Genomic DNA, 13,917 nt, shown 5'->3' on the forward strand with positions numbered 1-13,917 from the left:
AACCGTTACGCCCACCTGGGACGCCCGAGTCGGTACGGCACTTGCGGTGTCGTAACCGGATCGGCGGGAACCAGCAGAACGCTGTTGGACCGGCGGTGAAAGTCGGAACCGAGCACTCGCCCACCAGTGGGGCGTCTGGTCGAGCAGGTCTACCCGCTAAGGCAGCCTGAGCACGAACCAGTGGCAGGGTCCGATCAATGACCGTGGTCCGACCAGGGTGTCAGCGCAATGGCCAGTCAGAGGCGTCTTTAAGGGCGCGGAAGCCCACCTCGGTCGACTGTGGCCGGTGCAACCTAGTCAGGTCGTTTGTGTGAATCTCCGTGTTCTTCCCTCGCCTCAGAGTAGCCGCTCTTCTCCAAATGCCCGAGCCGTTTTCTATGTGTATTGGTCTTGCAGCGAACAGCAGAGTCGAAAAACGAATTGACAATGTCGCCGAAAACCGCGGTCATATGCTGGCCGTCCCTAGTACTACCAATATGCCCGCAGGCGCGGCGAGAGACAAGCTCAACGTATGAGTCACCGTCCGGCTGCCGGGAGAGCCCCTACCGCGACCTTTGTCCACAGTCATGACGTCACGACAATGGGCTCCTAAACGTACGGGCAGCGGCCGCCTCAGGGGTGCCGCCGTGACCTTTGCACGACACGTTCTATAGCGTATGGCACAGCGGTTACTAGGAAGGTTGAGGCCAGCGGCAGGCCGGTTTACAAATAACAAACAAACTTGACGCGCAATTGACAACAGGTAACAGATTGATTAATAAGGCGGTGACAATATAAATAAAAATGACAACATGAAATGACAAATCGCATAGATGACAAATCGCATAGATGATCCCTACAGTACCCCCTCGCCAGACATGTCGCGGACAAAAGTGACATGGCGATATCTTACCGGAGGTCGTACGACGCGGCCGGAGCGGGTCGTCCGTAGTATCGGCTGAGGCTGCAATGGTGCAGCGTCAGCCCGAGCGACGGCTGCAGGGCGAGTTGGTGCGTCACCGTAGATCAGAAGCTCCGGGCCGCTGGGCTCATTGCTGAGCGGTGGCGCGGCCGGCGGGCCGCTGGACTGAGTACCGTGCGGCTGCACAGTCGGCAGGTCAGACTGTCGATGACCGGATTCGTCTGGCGTCTCCAGGAAGGCGGCCTTACACCGGTCGATGCTGATGACCTCCTTTTTCTGTCGACGGTCGATGGTGATGGTTTTGGTGGTCCTTTCGGTAACCGGGAACGGTCCGTCGTATGGAGCGTCCAGCGGGTAGCGGTGACAGTCCCTGCGCACGAAGACGTGTGTCGCCGTCTGGAGTGCCGTCGGGACGTACGTGGCGCGCTGGACCGGACGTGGGAGTGTCGGCCGCACCTGAGACATGGCGCGCTTCAGGTCTTGTACGAAACCGGCCGGTGATGCTGCTGAGGCTTGGCTGCTGATGAAGAACTCGCCGGGAAGCCGCAGTGTGGTGTTGCCGGTATTGCTGCTGTTGCCTCTGCTGCTGCTGTTGCTGCTGCCGTTGCTGCTGCTGCTGCTGCTGCTGTTGCCGCTGTTGCTGCTGCTGGACGGTCGAATGGTGCCTTGCTGGAGCATCTTGTTGAACTCGGCACGTGCGATTTGAAGGCGCTCCAGCGGGAGGCGTCGTGGCCGCTGGTACACCGGTGGACCCTTGGTGACGATGTGGTGCGTCACGTTGTGCTTCACCGGTGTTGGTCCAGGTTTTGGTGAGGTCACATCCGGGTACCGGGCGAGGACAACTGCGAAGCGAGCAGCAGCCTGCTCCCGGACGAGACGCACTCCGATGGAGCACAGCCTTGACCGCTCGGCGCTGGCGCAGACGGTGCCGTCCCGCAGGAGACGCTGGTTGGCAACGTCCACGACGAGGTGATGTGCGGCCAGGAAGTCGGTGCCCAAGATGGGTGTGGTGACGTCAGTGACGAAGAATCGATGTTTCAGGCGGTGCTGCTGACTCAAGGTGACGTCCAGCAGGCAGGTGCCGTGCACCGCGATCGGTGAGCCGTTTGCCGCGACGAGCTGCTGGCCGACAGGAGCAGGGGTCAGCGTAGACCCGTTGGGCAGGCAGCGGCGAGGCAGCACGCTGACCTGCGCCCCGGTGTCGACTAGAAATTGCCGGTCCGTCTCCGTGTCCCTCACGAAGAGGAGTGGCGCGGCAGGAGGGGCGCCCGTGCTTTGCGCCATCAGCACGGGGCGCCTCAGTTTTCCGAGGCGATCCAGGAGCACGGCAACTTGCATCGGCGCGCTTGGGCGCCGAATCGCTGGTGGTACCAACACAGCGTGTCGTCGTGCGGCGGCGTTGAAGGACGAGCCGGTGACGGGCGGCGTGACTGGCGAGACGCTTGGCGCGGCCGGGAACGGCTGCGGTCGCGTCGCACGGCGTCCTCAAGTCGTCGGTTGCTGGCTTCCAAGCGCTCCATCTTAGCGACCAGGGAGGCGATGACGGTGTCCAGCGCAGGGGTTGCAACTGGCGCTGGGGCTGTCACTGCAGCAGCGATGGGCGGTGCCGGCTGTGTGTACGGCTGTGCCGCGATCGCTGATAGCCGTGGGTCCGGTCCGCTAGCTTCCAGGTACCGGTCGGCTGCTTCTGCCAGTGCGTCAAGCGTGCTGTCGGCTGGCAGGAGGGCGAGGGCAGCACGGACGGGCTGCGGTAGCCGTTGTTGAAACAGGGTACGGAAGAGCTCCGTATCAACCGGGGCGTCCCCGGCTGCGGCTAGCTCGTTGCGCATTGAGCGCAACAGCGCCGTCGGCTTCTGATCGCCGAGCTGCTGGCGGCCGAGCAGGGCTTGTAGTCGGTCGGCGCGTGACTGTGCCAGGCGGGCTTGGAGCGCCGCACACAGCACGTCAAAAGACCGGGATGACCGGATGACGTCCTTGACCTGGACGGCGATGTTGGCGGGGAGGTTTGCGACGAGGAGCTTAAACCTCAGCTCGTCGGAGTCGACCCCGCTGACGTCGAAAGCGCACTGCACCTGCAGTAGCCACAGGTCGGGCTCTTCCGGAGAGTATGGTGGTAGCCGGAAGCTAGCCATGGGCCGATGAGTTGACTCAGAGGCTGAAGCTGGAACGCTGGCTGGGTCTTGAGCTGCGGCGCCGGACTGTGCGCTGTCCGCCGGCATGACGAGAGGCTAAGGTCGAACAACGGAGATCACGTCGGGGTCACCAATTGTCGTACTGCGCTGTGGGTAGCGCTTGGCTGGACGGACGGTCTGTGACAACCTATTGATCTGTGGCTGATCTATTAGAGTGTCCGTCCGAGAGCCGTACGACGGCTGACAGAGCCTGGGGGTCGCGAACTGGTGTGGTAACCGTTACGCCCACCTGGGACGCCCGAGTCGGTACGGCACTTGCGGTGTCGTAACCGGATCGGCGGGAACCAGCAGAACGCTGTTGGACCGGCGGTGAAAGTCGGAACCGAGCACTCGCCCACCAGTGGGGCGTCTGGTCGAGCAGGTCTACCCGCTAAGGCAGCCTGAGCACGAACCAGTGGCAGGGTCCGATCAATGACCGTGGTCCGACCAGGGTGTCAGCGCAATGGCCAGTCAGAGGCGTCTTTAAGGGCGCGGAAGCCCACCTCGGTCGACTGTGGCCGGTGCAACCTAGTCAGGTCGTTTGTGTGAATCTCCGTGTTCTTCCCTCGCCTCAGAGTAGCCGCTCTTCTCCAAATGCCCGAGCCGTTTTCTATGTGTATTGGTCTTGCAGCGAACAGCAGAGTCGAAAAACGAATTGACAATGTCGCCGAAAACCGCGGTCATATGCTGGCCGTCCCTAGTACTACCAATATGCCCGCAGGCGCGGCGAGAGACAAGCTCAACGTATGAGTCACCGTCCGGCTGCCGGGAGAGCCCCTACCGCGACCTTTGTCCACAGTCATGACGTCACGACAATGGGCTCCTAAACGTACGGGCAGCGGCCGCCTCAGGGGTGCCGCCGTGACCTTTGCACGACACGTTCTATAGCGTATGGCACAGCGGTTACTAGGAAGGTTGAGGCCAGCGGCAGGCCGGTTTACAAATAACAAACAAACTTGACGCGCAATTGACAACAGGTAACAGATTGATTAATAAGGCGGTGACAATATAAATAAAAATGACAACATGAAATGACAAATCGCATAGATGACAAATCGCATAGATGATCCCTACACTAGATCCTGTATTATTCTCAATTATGACGTCATAACTTAACAGATTTACGTCATATATTTAGTGTTTGACATCCAAATGATAGCTTACATATGACAGAGAAGGTATGCAAAGTTTTATGAAGTTTGCTTCACTAGTTGTGGAATAACAAGCAAAAAACTTTTGCGGAAAGGCCGCTGGCCTCTCGCTGGAGCGTTTCCGACCAGTGTGCGTGGCCCAGGAGCCGAGTTAGAGGGGGGGGGGGGGTGGTGTTCAGACACCCCCCAGCAGGGCGTGGAAATCCAGGACCCCAGCCGGGCGCGTGATCGGACTTCTGAGTTCAGTCAATCCTTTGATAAGGATTTTGAAAGACATAGATGTAGTTTTAAGTAAAACAAATAATAGATATTCACTTAGCTTGATATTATTGCAGCCTCGCACATATCATCGTATTGCAGTTAGTAGTTACAACACTTTATATTGCTAGCCGCATTCCTTTTGCAATTGTCGGTGATGCGCTTTTTATGTCGAAATGTGTCGTAATTATCAAAAAAAGTTTGAAAACATTTTAGAAATGATAGGAGGGAGTGATTGATCCCTTTTTATGCCGTTACAAAAAGAGGTTAGGTAGTGTGCTGATTAATAGACGAGGTATTCTGTTTACACTGATAAGTAGTCTAACAAGTCACCAACCAAGGCTTGTTCAAGAGCAAGACAGTGCACCCTGCTGACTTGTCCTGACCGGATTTTGGGATTTTGAGTGAGTCACTGAACTCGTCGAAGTTAGGGGAGTGTTGTGTTTCATCATTGAAATACAGCAAGATGCAGTGATAAGTTTTTGATAGAATTATTTTATTAACATTTTGTTTAGGATAGCAAAGCTGTACTTTTCACAAAGTAAGTTTCCCTGTGTTCGGCATCAAGGAAGGTCAAGGTTTTCCATTTTGACAATTAATTGAACATATTGATACTGATGCTGCAAGTCCAGAAGGCATTGCAGAAGATTGCAGTGCAAAAGCATTCATAACTCTGGTGTTATCCATAAAGGTTTTGCCCAAGGCTTCAAGAGGACGGCTTGTTGAATTACCAGCTTCAGCTTCTGAACATCACTGACCACAGGGCACAGCTTGAATAATAGGTGGGTGTTAATTCTACTCTTCTTTGTTACGTCTTGATAAACAGCGAAAAACTGTGTTTTAAATATCTGAACAATTCAAAGTTTTTCTTTTCCTCTTTTATTAGATCACCTACCTGAATAAAGTTGGTTGTTCTAAATGAATCATGGAATAGGACCAGTTAGCAAATAAATCATTAGTTAACTCCCTGCCAAAATACATTATCAAGGTATTTGTGAATTTGACAGGAATTTTCAGAGATGGAGTGATAGCCTTTTCCTATTACCTAGATATGCTCTCAAAACCAGGGCCCTGTTCAGTCGCTGTATTTATATCAGCGTGCTGTCGGTTTTCCCCATATAAGGAAGTTATTGCTGGTGTGGCTTGGCCTCTCATTGGTCTAACAAATAGACCACTTGAATTTGACCAATGAGGAGCCAAGAAGTAGCAGCATGGTCACAGCCTGCTGATAAATAAACGGGGGGCGAATAGAGCTCAGGCTTCAGGGAATATGTGGGTACTGTGGGTGAAAGGTAGGTAGAAACTTAATATCTATTCAAAATTTAGATATGCTTTGCTACTCACTCTTCAAAGAAGTTATGGATTAATTGTTTTATCTTTGTTAGGTTTCCAGATAATGTCTAGCTCCTGTCTTTTGCATGATTTTTTTTTCTGATATCTTACAAATTTATTTTGCTTACAATTGCCCAGCCAAATAAACATGACACACATATTTGGTCATTGTTGTAGGTGGCAGGCATCAATGTATTTTTCTCCAAACTTATTTTATTTGTTGGATGCTTGACAGTGTGACCATTGTGGAATGATAAGTCACTTGTGTTATATGGATGGTAACACTTATGGTTGAATAGAGATACCTGAATACCTGATGCCTGTATATACCTAAATATACCTGAATATAGATAGATAATAGAGATAATAGGTAGCAGCCAACTTATAGTTCATACTTTGTGACAACACATTGTTGGTTGATGCTCTTCTGAACAATGCAGATCGGTCTCCTCTGAGTTTTCACAACTCCAGTGTGTTCTGCCTTCTGTTGTTGGGCTTCGATGGGAGACGCCTCCGCACAGCACCAGGCAGCTCAGTCAGTCCGTCGTTCGCCCGTCCAAATCCTGGTGACCGCCTGCACCGCCTGCTGACTGGGCTGTCTGGTGTTGTTGCAGGCTCGCTGGGCGATGCTGCCGCCGCCATGAGCGCACCCGAGTCGTCGCCGGCGGCGCTGGCCACCAACCAGCGGCGCGCGCGCGGTCTCCGCCAGCTGGTGGCGCGCCACCTGCTGGCCACCGATGACGTCACGCCACGTGACGGTGTCACGCCGCTGCACTACAGGTTCACACTGGCCACGGGTCTGCACGCGGCGCCCGTGTACACCAGCGAGCCTCAGCTGTCGGCCACGGCTGTCTGGGAGCGGTTCTACCTAGAGCCGGTGCTGGGCCGTGCCGCTAACGCCACCAAACTCCTGGTCCGTGTGTTTGCCCAGTGCGGCAGCCGAGAGGCCGAGATCCTACGGTGGTCGGTGGCCCTCTCCGGCCTGGTGCCCGTCTCGGTGCGGTGGACGTTTCAGCCCAACACGCTGCTGTTTCGGTTTGGTTCCGTGTGGCTGACGGCGCCCGGTTGTGTGGCTGACCGACGCTCAGTGGCGCCGCCGCCGCTGGCTGTCTCGGTACCCTCGGATACGGTTGGGGTGGCATCACGCGGTCCGCAGCTGGAGAGGCTGCACCGCTGTCAGCGCGAGCGTCGGCAGCTAGAGACGGCCATTGATGAGGCGGTGAGGGAGGGTGAGGATCTGTGGCCGACGGTGGAGCGGCGCCGGCGCGCGGCGGCAGCTCGGGACCGGCTGCGAGCACGGCTGGTGCTGCTGCGGGCCGACACGGCTGCGCGCGCCGCCACAGTGGCCGAGGCGCGTCGGACGCTGGCCGCGGCTCGAGCCCGCCAGGCGGCCAGCGCGGCACAGCTGGCGCGACAGAATGACGAGCTGCGTGAGGACTGCGCGGCGCTCGCCGAGTGGCGTACCAAGTTCGCCGCACTGCAGGCGCTCTACGTGCAGGCGCACGCTCAGCTGGCGTTCCGGCGGCGTGAGCTCTGTGCCGAACTACAGGTGATCTATCCTCTGCGGCGGACGGCTGAGGGGTACACCATCCTCGGTATTCACCTGCCCAACGCTGAGGAGTACAGTACCGCGCCGGACCGGGCCGTGTCTGTAGCTCTAGCGCACGCCAGTCACCTGGTGGTGATGGTGGCCTGGGTCCTGGGAGTGTGTTTGCGCTACCCGATCCGACAGCGGGACGCGCACCCTGTCCTCACCGACCACATCGTGCCGGGTCTGCCGGACGGCGAGCGCCAGTTCCCGCTGCAAGTCACAGGACGGGATAGCCTCGCCTTCAACTACGCCGTCTACCTTCTGAACAAGAACATCGCCCAGCTGCGACAGTACTGTGCGCTGGAGACGAGTGACCTGCGAGCGATGCTGCCGAATCTTGCCTCTCTGCTGACTGACGCGGTCCGGCCGCCAGGCGAGGGCACCTCCGCCGCACCGTGGCCCTGTGGACCCCTCTACTGGCCCTGTGGACCGCCGCCGGCGCCGCGCGACCGCGAGCAGTCGCTCCGCCTACCACCGGCGAGTGTGACACTACAGGACGCCATGGAGGACGGCTGGGAGGGCGGCAGCGGCTCCACAACCGGCGCCGCTGCTCGAGGCAGAGGCAGTCCGACCGACTCCGGCGCGCTGGGCAGCGAGGACGACAGCGCACCGCCGCCGGAACCCCCGGCCAGCCTAGACTCGGCAGAGTCCGCTGCCGAGCCCACCGAACCGACCGAGCCGATCGAACCGCCGACCGACGAACAGAGTGTGGAGAACGGTGTACCGAACTCTGTAGAAGAGGCACCGGCCGCTCCGCCGTCGCCGCCGCCCGCGCCGCCCTCCCCCTCCGGATACGACGGTCCTAGTGACGACACCGACTGGGACTACGTCACCAGTCGCATGCAGATACTGGCCAAACCAAAGAGTTTCAAACTGGTGACTAAACGAGAGAGTGATGAGGCGTAGTGCGATCCAGATACTCCTGTGTGCTGAGCTCAGTGGCCCAGGGCGAGCTGGCGTCAATGGTCCGGTGAGCTGACCCCAGTGAGCGGGCGTGTTGGCCTCAGTGACCCAGAGCGCTGACCTCGGCGCTCGCGGCTCGTTCGGTGTCGGCTGAGCAATCTCGCTGCCTCTCAGTGATCGGCGTCGTCGTCCTCTCGTTAACCGTTATCGCTCAGGGGCGACGCAGACCGACACGGACGACTGTCTTGTTTTCCTGACCTTGCATGAGCTCGTATTCCGGTCAGAGATGGTCCCCCGGTCCGCCGTTACGGTCAGTAATGGTCTACTGATGGTCCTCTGGACCCGGTCAGTGATGGTCTACTGTTGGTCCTTTGGACCCGGTCAGTGACTACCCCCGCTGGTTCCTGTCCCGCCGCGACGGACCCATTGTTTTTGTTCCACATTGTTATTGGGGTGGGCGCCGCTCTCTATGCGTATGACTCAGTAGCTCAAGCTTGGTATTCTACCCACACATTGTCAGTAAAGGCAGCTGGCGGCCTGGCCGACCGGCACGCGACATTGCTATCCTCTATACCTCCGCCGTATTTTCGGCCGGGAGCGTCCGCGGTGGCGCAACATTCCACATGACTGAGGCCCAACCAGCGAGATATGTTAACGATATGGCGTATTATAACTGTGTGCTTTCATTGTGTAATCTGATTATATACCATGCTGGGGAAACAAGTGTCAATAAAGCCCTTGTACCGGACTCCTTACTGCCTGTTCACGAGGAGCCAATGTTGAACCAATGTTTTCTGGTTGTGTTTGACCCAGCTGGAGAGTACGTTGCACCGTGCTCGTCTGGTCACGCTCTGATTAGTCAAGGCCCACTTTTTTTGTTTAAATCAAAGATGCAACTTGAAGAATGCCGCTTCCCATAGATGTGTAGATATTTTCACAAAGTGAACCCAAACTACAAGGGGCAATAAGCTCTGGATTGACAAGCAACACCGAGTTTATCCCAATCGCACTGTGACTGGTGCCGCCTTCAACCTCGTGGCATTCAAAGCTTCGGCCTCATCGGCGTATGACACCTCTTCACAGGTAAGTGTCTGACCTCACGGAGTATCTCTGCCTCTACTCTCCAGTGACCTCATCCCTCATGAACCGACCTGAAAGATTCTATTTCCATTGCCTTATGACCTACCCTCCCGATTTTTTAGGTACACTCTTACCCATAGCCCACTCTTGTATAGGTTGCGTATCCATTCATCATTGTATTAACCTCCTTTCGAGTCCCTGCCCACCAGTGACATTTGACCCCGCTCTCACCATCTGCCCTGCCTGTCGCCAGGATGCCCCCGCTGCGTCCGGTGCGCTCCCTGGAGGAGCTGACGTCCGACTGGCTGGCCGACCAGCTGTGGCAGCTGGGAGCCGACGGGCGACCCCCGGAGCCGGCGCTGGCGCTCTGCTCCCACCTGCAGCGGCACCTGGCGCCGCCCCTGCAGCGGCAGCTGGCGCAGAGACTGGAGCGCCGCTGCGGCAGCCGGCCGGCCGGGCCGCTGCTAGCCGCTCTCGGCTACCTGCTGGGCGGCCGGCGGCTCCAGCTGCGGCTGCAGGATCTCGGGGCCGTCAGTCAGCTCAGTACCGGCGCCCCGCCGCCGTCCGGAGGACCCCGCGCGCTGGCGGTGCGCTCCGAGAACCCTCTCTGGGATGAGCAGGAGGTGGCTGAGCACGCGCCGGCTCTGGCGCGGGTGCTGACCGATTTCACTCAGCTGGTCAGCCTGGAGCTGACCAACCACTGTACCAACACGGTGCTGGCCGTGGTGGGACGCTGCTGCCGCCGGCTGGTCAAACTGCACGTCGAGCTGTCCATGGCGGATAACGAGGGCGTCCGCCTGCTGCTTGGACTGCCAGATAGCGTGAGTGGGCGGGCAGGATGGAGTGGGGTGAGGAGTAAGCTCGCTGTCTTACGAAGCGACCTAAAGGTCTGGTATGTTCTTGCGGGAACTGATATTGCTTAATTTTGGTTATCATTCAAGTTCCAGTTAAAGGTGCATTGTCTGGCTTTTGCCCAATTATGCTCTTTTTGTGGGTGCTGTTCTACTCTACCAGTCTCTGAGATGAGTTCCAAGCATGCATCATGAGCTTTCTTTCTGAGTGGCATATATATCTGTTGGCAGTTTACAGCTTAACTTCGTTCAAATTTTCACTCTGTTCGGTCCCTAAAAAACGGTCTCTTCAGGACGTAAGCTATGGCATCTCTCTCTCTCTCTCTCTCTCTCTCTCTCTCTCTCTCTCTCTCTCTCTCTCTCTCTCTCTCTCTCTCTCTCTCTCTCTCTCTCTCTCTCTCTCTCTCTCTCTCTCTCTCTCTCTCTCTCTCTCTCTCTCTCTCTCTCTCTCTCTCTCTCTCTCCTCACTCTCTCGCTCTATCCCACAGATGGAACAGTGCCTTCAGATGTGCCGCCGCGGCACTCCTCTATCCCCCACTCAGATGGACACGCTGAGGGAAGTCTGCTTCGAGAGCACCATGGTGGGCACCCACGGCTACATACTGCTGCTGCAGGCGCTGCCCAAGATGCACGTCTGTCGCGTCACAGAGGTCAGTGGAAGGGTCACAATGGATTAGTTCTGTGACTCGTGTCACTGGATCACAGGCCAGTGAGACCAAGACGTGTTGAGGCTGCACGAGTCACTCGTCACATGTTCTTGCCATGCTAGCCTTTTGTCAGAGTAATTGTGTGGGCTCTTCGACTACAACGACGCTGTGGTGTGTCTTGGCAAACGTAAGTGTTGTCTTTCCAGCTTCATTTGCTTTTTCTGCGTCGTTTTAGTCAAATTTTATATTCCAACATCTGGCTCATTTTTCTTATCGCCTTCCCTTGCTCATACAGTGATCGACTACTGTCCATTCCATATAAATCATTCAATTGTCTCGTAGTGGTATGTTATATTTAGGATCAAACCTCTGACCCACCCCGTCTCAGGTGGACATTGCCGACGTCATTGACGGCATCTACGGCGCCGACCCGTCCACGTGGCGGCCCATGGTGCCTTGCTACTCACTGCGCCGACTCGAGTGTCGGTACCAGCTGCAGGCGCAGCACGCCGAGTGCCTGGCACGCTGCTGCCGCCATCTGCAGCACCTCTGCCTCAGGGGACGACACTCGGCCCGCAATGACCTCATGATGCTCCACTGGTGAGGACAGTGGTAGGGGTGAGCGTGGTGGATGGTGACACCTTCTGCATTCTTTTGTATCTGAATGAAGAATAAAAGTATGTGATACTGGTGCGTAGGTTGCACCCTGTTTGTCTTATTATTGGCTGTACTGTGGAAGTTCAACTCAATTCACGAGTATCGTGAGCTTCGTCTGTCTGCTATTTTTGATGATATTGGACCATGTTTGGCCTTCTCTGCCCCCTTTTCTCGACACATTGCGTCATAAGCCATCTATTCCCCTCTCTTCGTCTCTCCATCGCTCTGACACCTCCTCTCTGACCCCACAGGTTCACCAGTCTGTCCGACCTCACGTCACTGGAGCTGATCGATGTCCACCCGGCGGCTCTGCTCGAGTTCCTGGACATCGCCGGCCGCCGGCTCAGCTCCCTCCACCTCGTGGAGACCTCGCGCGCCTCCGCCAGTCTGTTCTCGGACCAGGCGCGCCACCTGTTCCCCTCCCTCCGCCTCTGCCTCGGTCTGAGCTCGCTCCGACTGACCCTGGCCGCCGACGTGACGCCGGTGTCGCCACCTCCAACGCAGAGGGCGCTGCCGTCGCTGGTGCGGCTCGGTATAGAGGGCGCTCGTGCGCCGGAGGTGACCCGGTTGCTGAGCGCCTCAGCGCCGCGTCTTCAGGAGCTGGAGCTGGAGGGGCTGGCCGGAGGGCTGACGGACGAGGCCGTCCAGTCGGTACTGGCTGATGGAGGACTCCGTGAGCTGAGGTGGGTGCGATGGGCTAGTCATCTAGGGAAATGGTGACTTACCACAGGGGCCGTATTCACGTCGACTTCGTAAGTCGATTTTCTTTCGTAAGTGTAATTTGGTATTCACGTCGACACTTCTGAAGTTTTTATCGACGGAGTTCACGTGGATAAAAAAATTTACTTAAGAAGTAGGTCTAACTTAAGAAAATTCTTACGAAAATGATCGACGTGAATACGGCCCCAGGACATGTCCCTCAAAAGTATCGAGAGCAAGCGATCACGGCAAGTTACATAGGCACCCACAAAGTCATGTGCGTTTTTCGCAGGGTTAAAAGCTGTCGTAAATATTTTCCATTTTCATTTTTCTCTAGCATTATGTAGCATTTATTACTATAATGATAGACACTGTTGTCTGCTGGGTCTTACGACAACGACTAGGGACTTGACTTAATTTCGGTGTTCGCCGTTTCATTTCCTTCTTGTGTAAGTCGTTTCCCCGTTGCCTCTCCGCTCGGCAGGCGTCTGCAGCTGACCGACTGTGAGATGACGGAGGCTGGGGTGGAGTCGCTCCTCACCGAGTGTCCCCTGCTGCACTGCATCTCCGGACTGGGGGAGGGACTGGCCACCCAGCTCCGGTGCAGAGCTAGCGAGAACAACTGGAACCTGGACCTGAGCTGAGCTGGGGAAGCCTGAACCGGCTGAAAGGAGCCAGTATGAGCTGGCTTACCTGTTCTCGCTGAGCTGAGCTGAGCTAAACTGAGCTTAGTGCCGTGTGGGATGGCTGGGCTAAGCCGAGTTGAGCTAAACGGAGGTGAGGTGAGCTGAGTTAGAGTTTTACTCAGCTGAGCTGAGCTGAGTGTGGATGGGCTGGGCGGAGATGATTTGAGCTAAAGTGAGCTGAGCTGAGCTGAGTTTTATACTCAGCTGAGCTGAGTCGAGCTACACGTTTAAGGATGGAGAATCCTTGGTTGGGTTAGTGATCATCCATTGAGATGAATTAGCGAAGTTGGCCGTTTGTCCTAGTTTCATGTGTGTGAATGTGGTCCGTATTGCATCGAACCTGTTTTCGGCCAAAGGCGTGACCCTTATGGAAACTCGTGGTTAGTGGGGGAGTATGTTTATACTCCTGGGGGAGTATTTTTATACTCTGCCGTCACAGCGGTACCGGGAAATTCACACTGTGATAGATCCGATATATATCATATCGCCCGGATAGTGTGTAGTTGTACGGCAGCTGCCAGCGGGAATGCTTACGTGAATGGTATAATGGTTTAATGTGGCTAGTCGGATGTGGCTCACCCGCCCCCTCATAGCTCATTAAGCACATATCTGGGCTTAATATGGTCCCTGGATAATATTTATCGCCCGCTTTTTATTCGTGGGCAAGGAATGATGGAGTATGCTGCTTCATCGAATGGTGATACTTCATCGAATGTCGCCAAGGTATGTTCCTGTGTTGTTTGATCGATGGTTTAACGTACTCCAATGCATTCTGCCATTGGATAGTGAACTGCTGCCTGTTATGGTTTAGTTTATTGGTTAACCGCTGAAATATACAGAATTGCACCACAACTTCTGATCTGTTTTGATATTTGCCGCTCATTTTTATAGCTTTTATTAGGATTACTGAAAACAGCTACATTGCTTAGTCACACGCCCCTCACGTCGCGTCTCTTTCTGAACTCTGCCCGGCGTAGGGGGGGGGGGGCG

General features: G+C 56.0%; 1 protein-coding gene across 11 annotated transcripts in view; it reads left to right on the forward strand.

Annotated features, from left to right (window-relative positions):
* LOC122379321 (UV radiation resistance-associated gene protein-like) overlaps nt 1-13,779 on the forward strand; it is a 53,461-nt gene extending 39,682 nt beyond the window's left edge. For 2 of the 11 annotated variants that reach the window (XM_043361422.1, XM_043361424.1), the window contains exon 2: nt 6,428-9,055. In XM_043361422.1, coding sequence (XP_043217357.1) covers nt 6,454-8,310 — 1,857 coding nt within the window. In that variant the 5' untranslated portion in view covers nt 6,428-6,453 and the 3' untranslated portion in view covers nt 8,311-9,055. Of the gene's footprint in view, nt 1-4,415; nt 5,264-6,427; nt 9,391-9,640; nt 10,209-10,726; nt 10,889-11,273; nt 11,486-11,793; nt 12,226-12,725 lie in introns of those variants that run through there. The other 9 variants (XM_043361428.1, XM_043361427.1, XM_043361430.1 and 6 more) reach the window with 9 other exon arrangements.
* The last annotated feature ends 138 nt before the right edge of the window (nt 13,780-13,917 follow it).

The sequence above is a fragment of the Amphibalanus amphitrite genome, unplaced genomic scaffold (genome assembly GCF_019059575.1).
Source record: "Amphibalanus amphitrite isolate SeventyFive unplaced genomic scaffold, NRLGWU_Aamphi_draft 000075F_arrow, whole genome shotgun sequence".
In the NCBI taxonomy this organism is placed as follows: domain Eukaryota; kingdom Metazoa; phylum Arthropoda; class Thecostraca; order Balanomorpha; family Balanidae; genus Amphibalanus; species Amphibalanus amphitrite.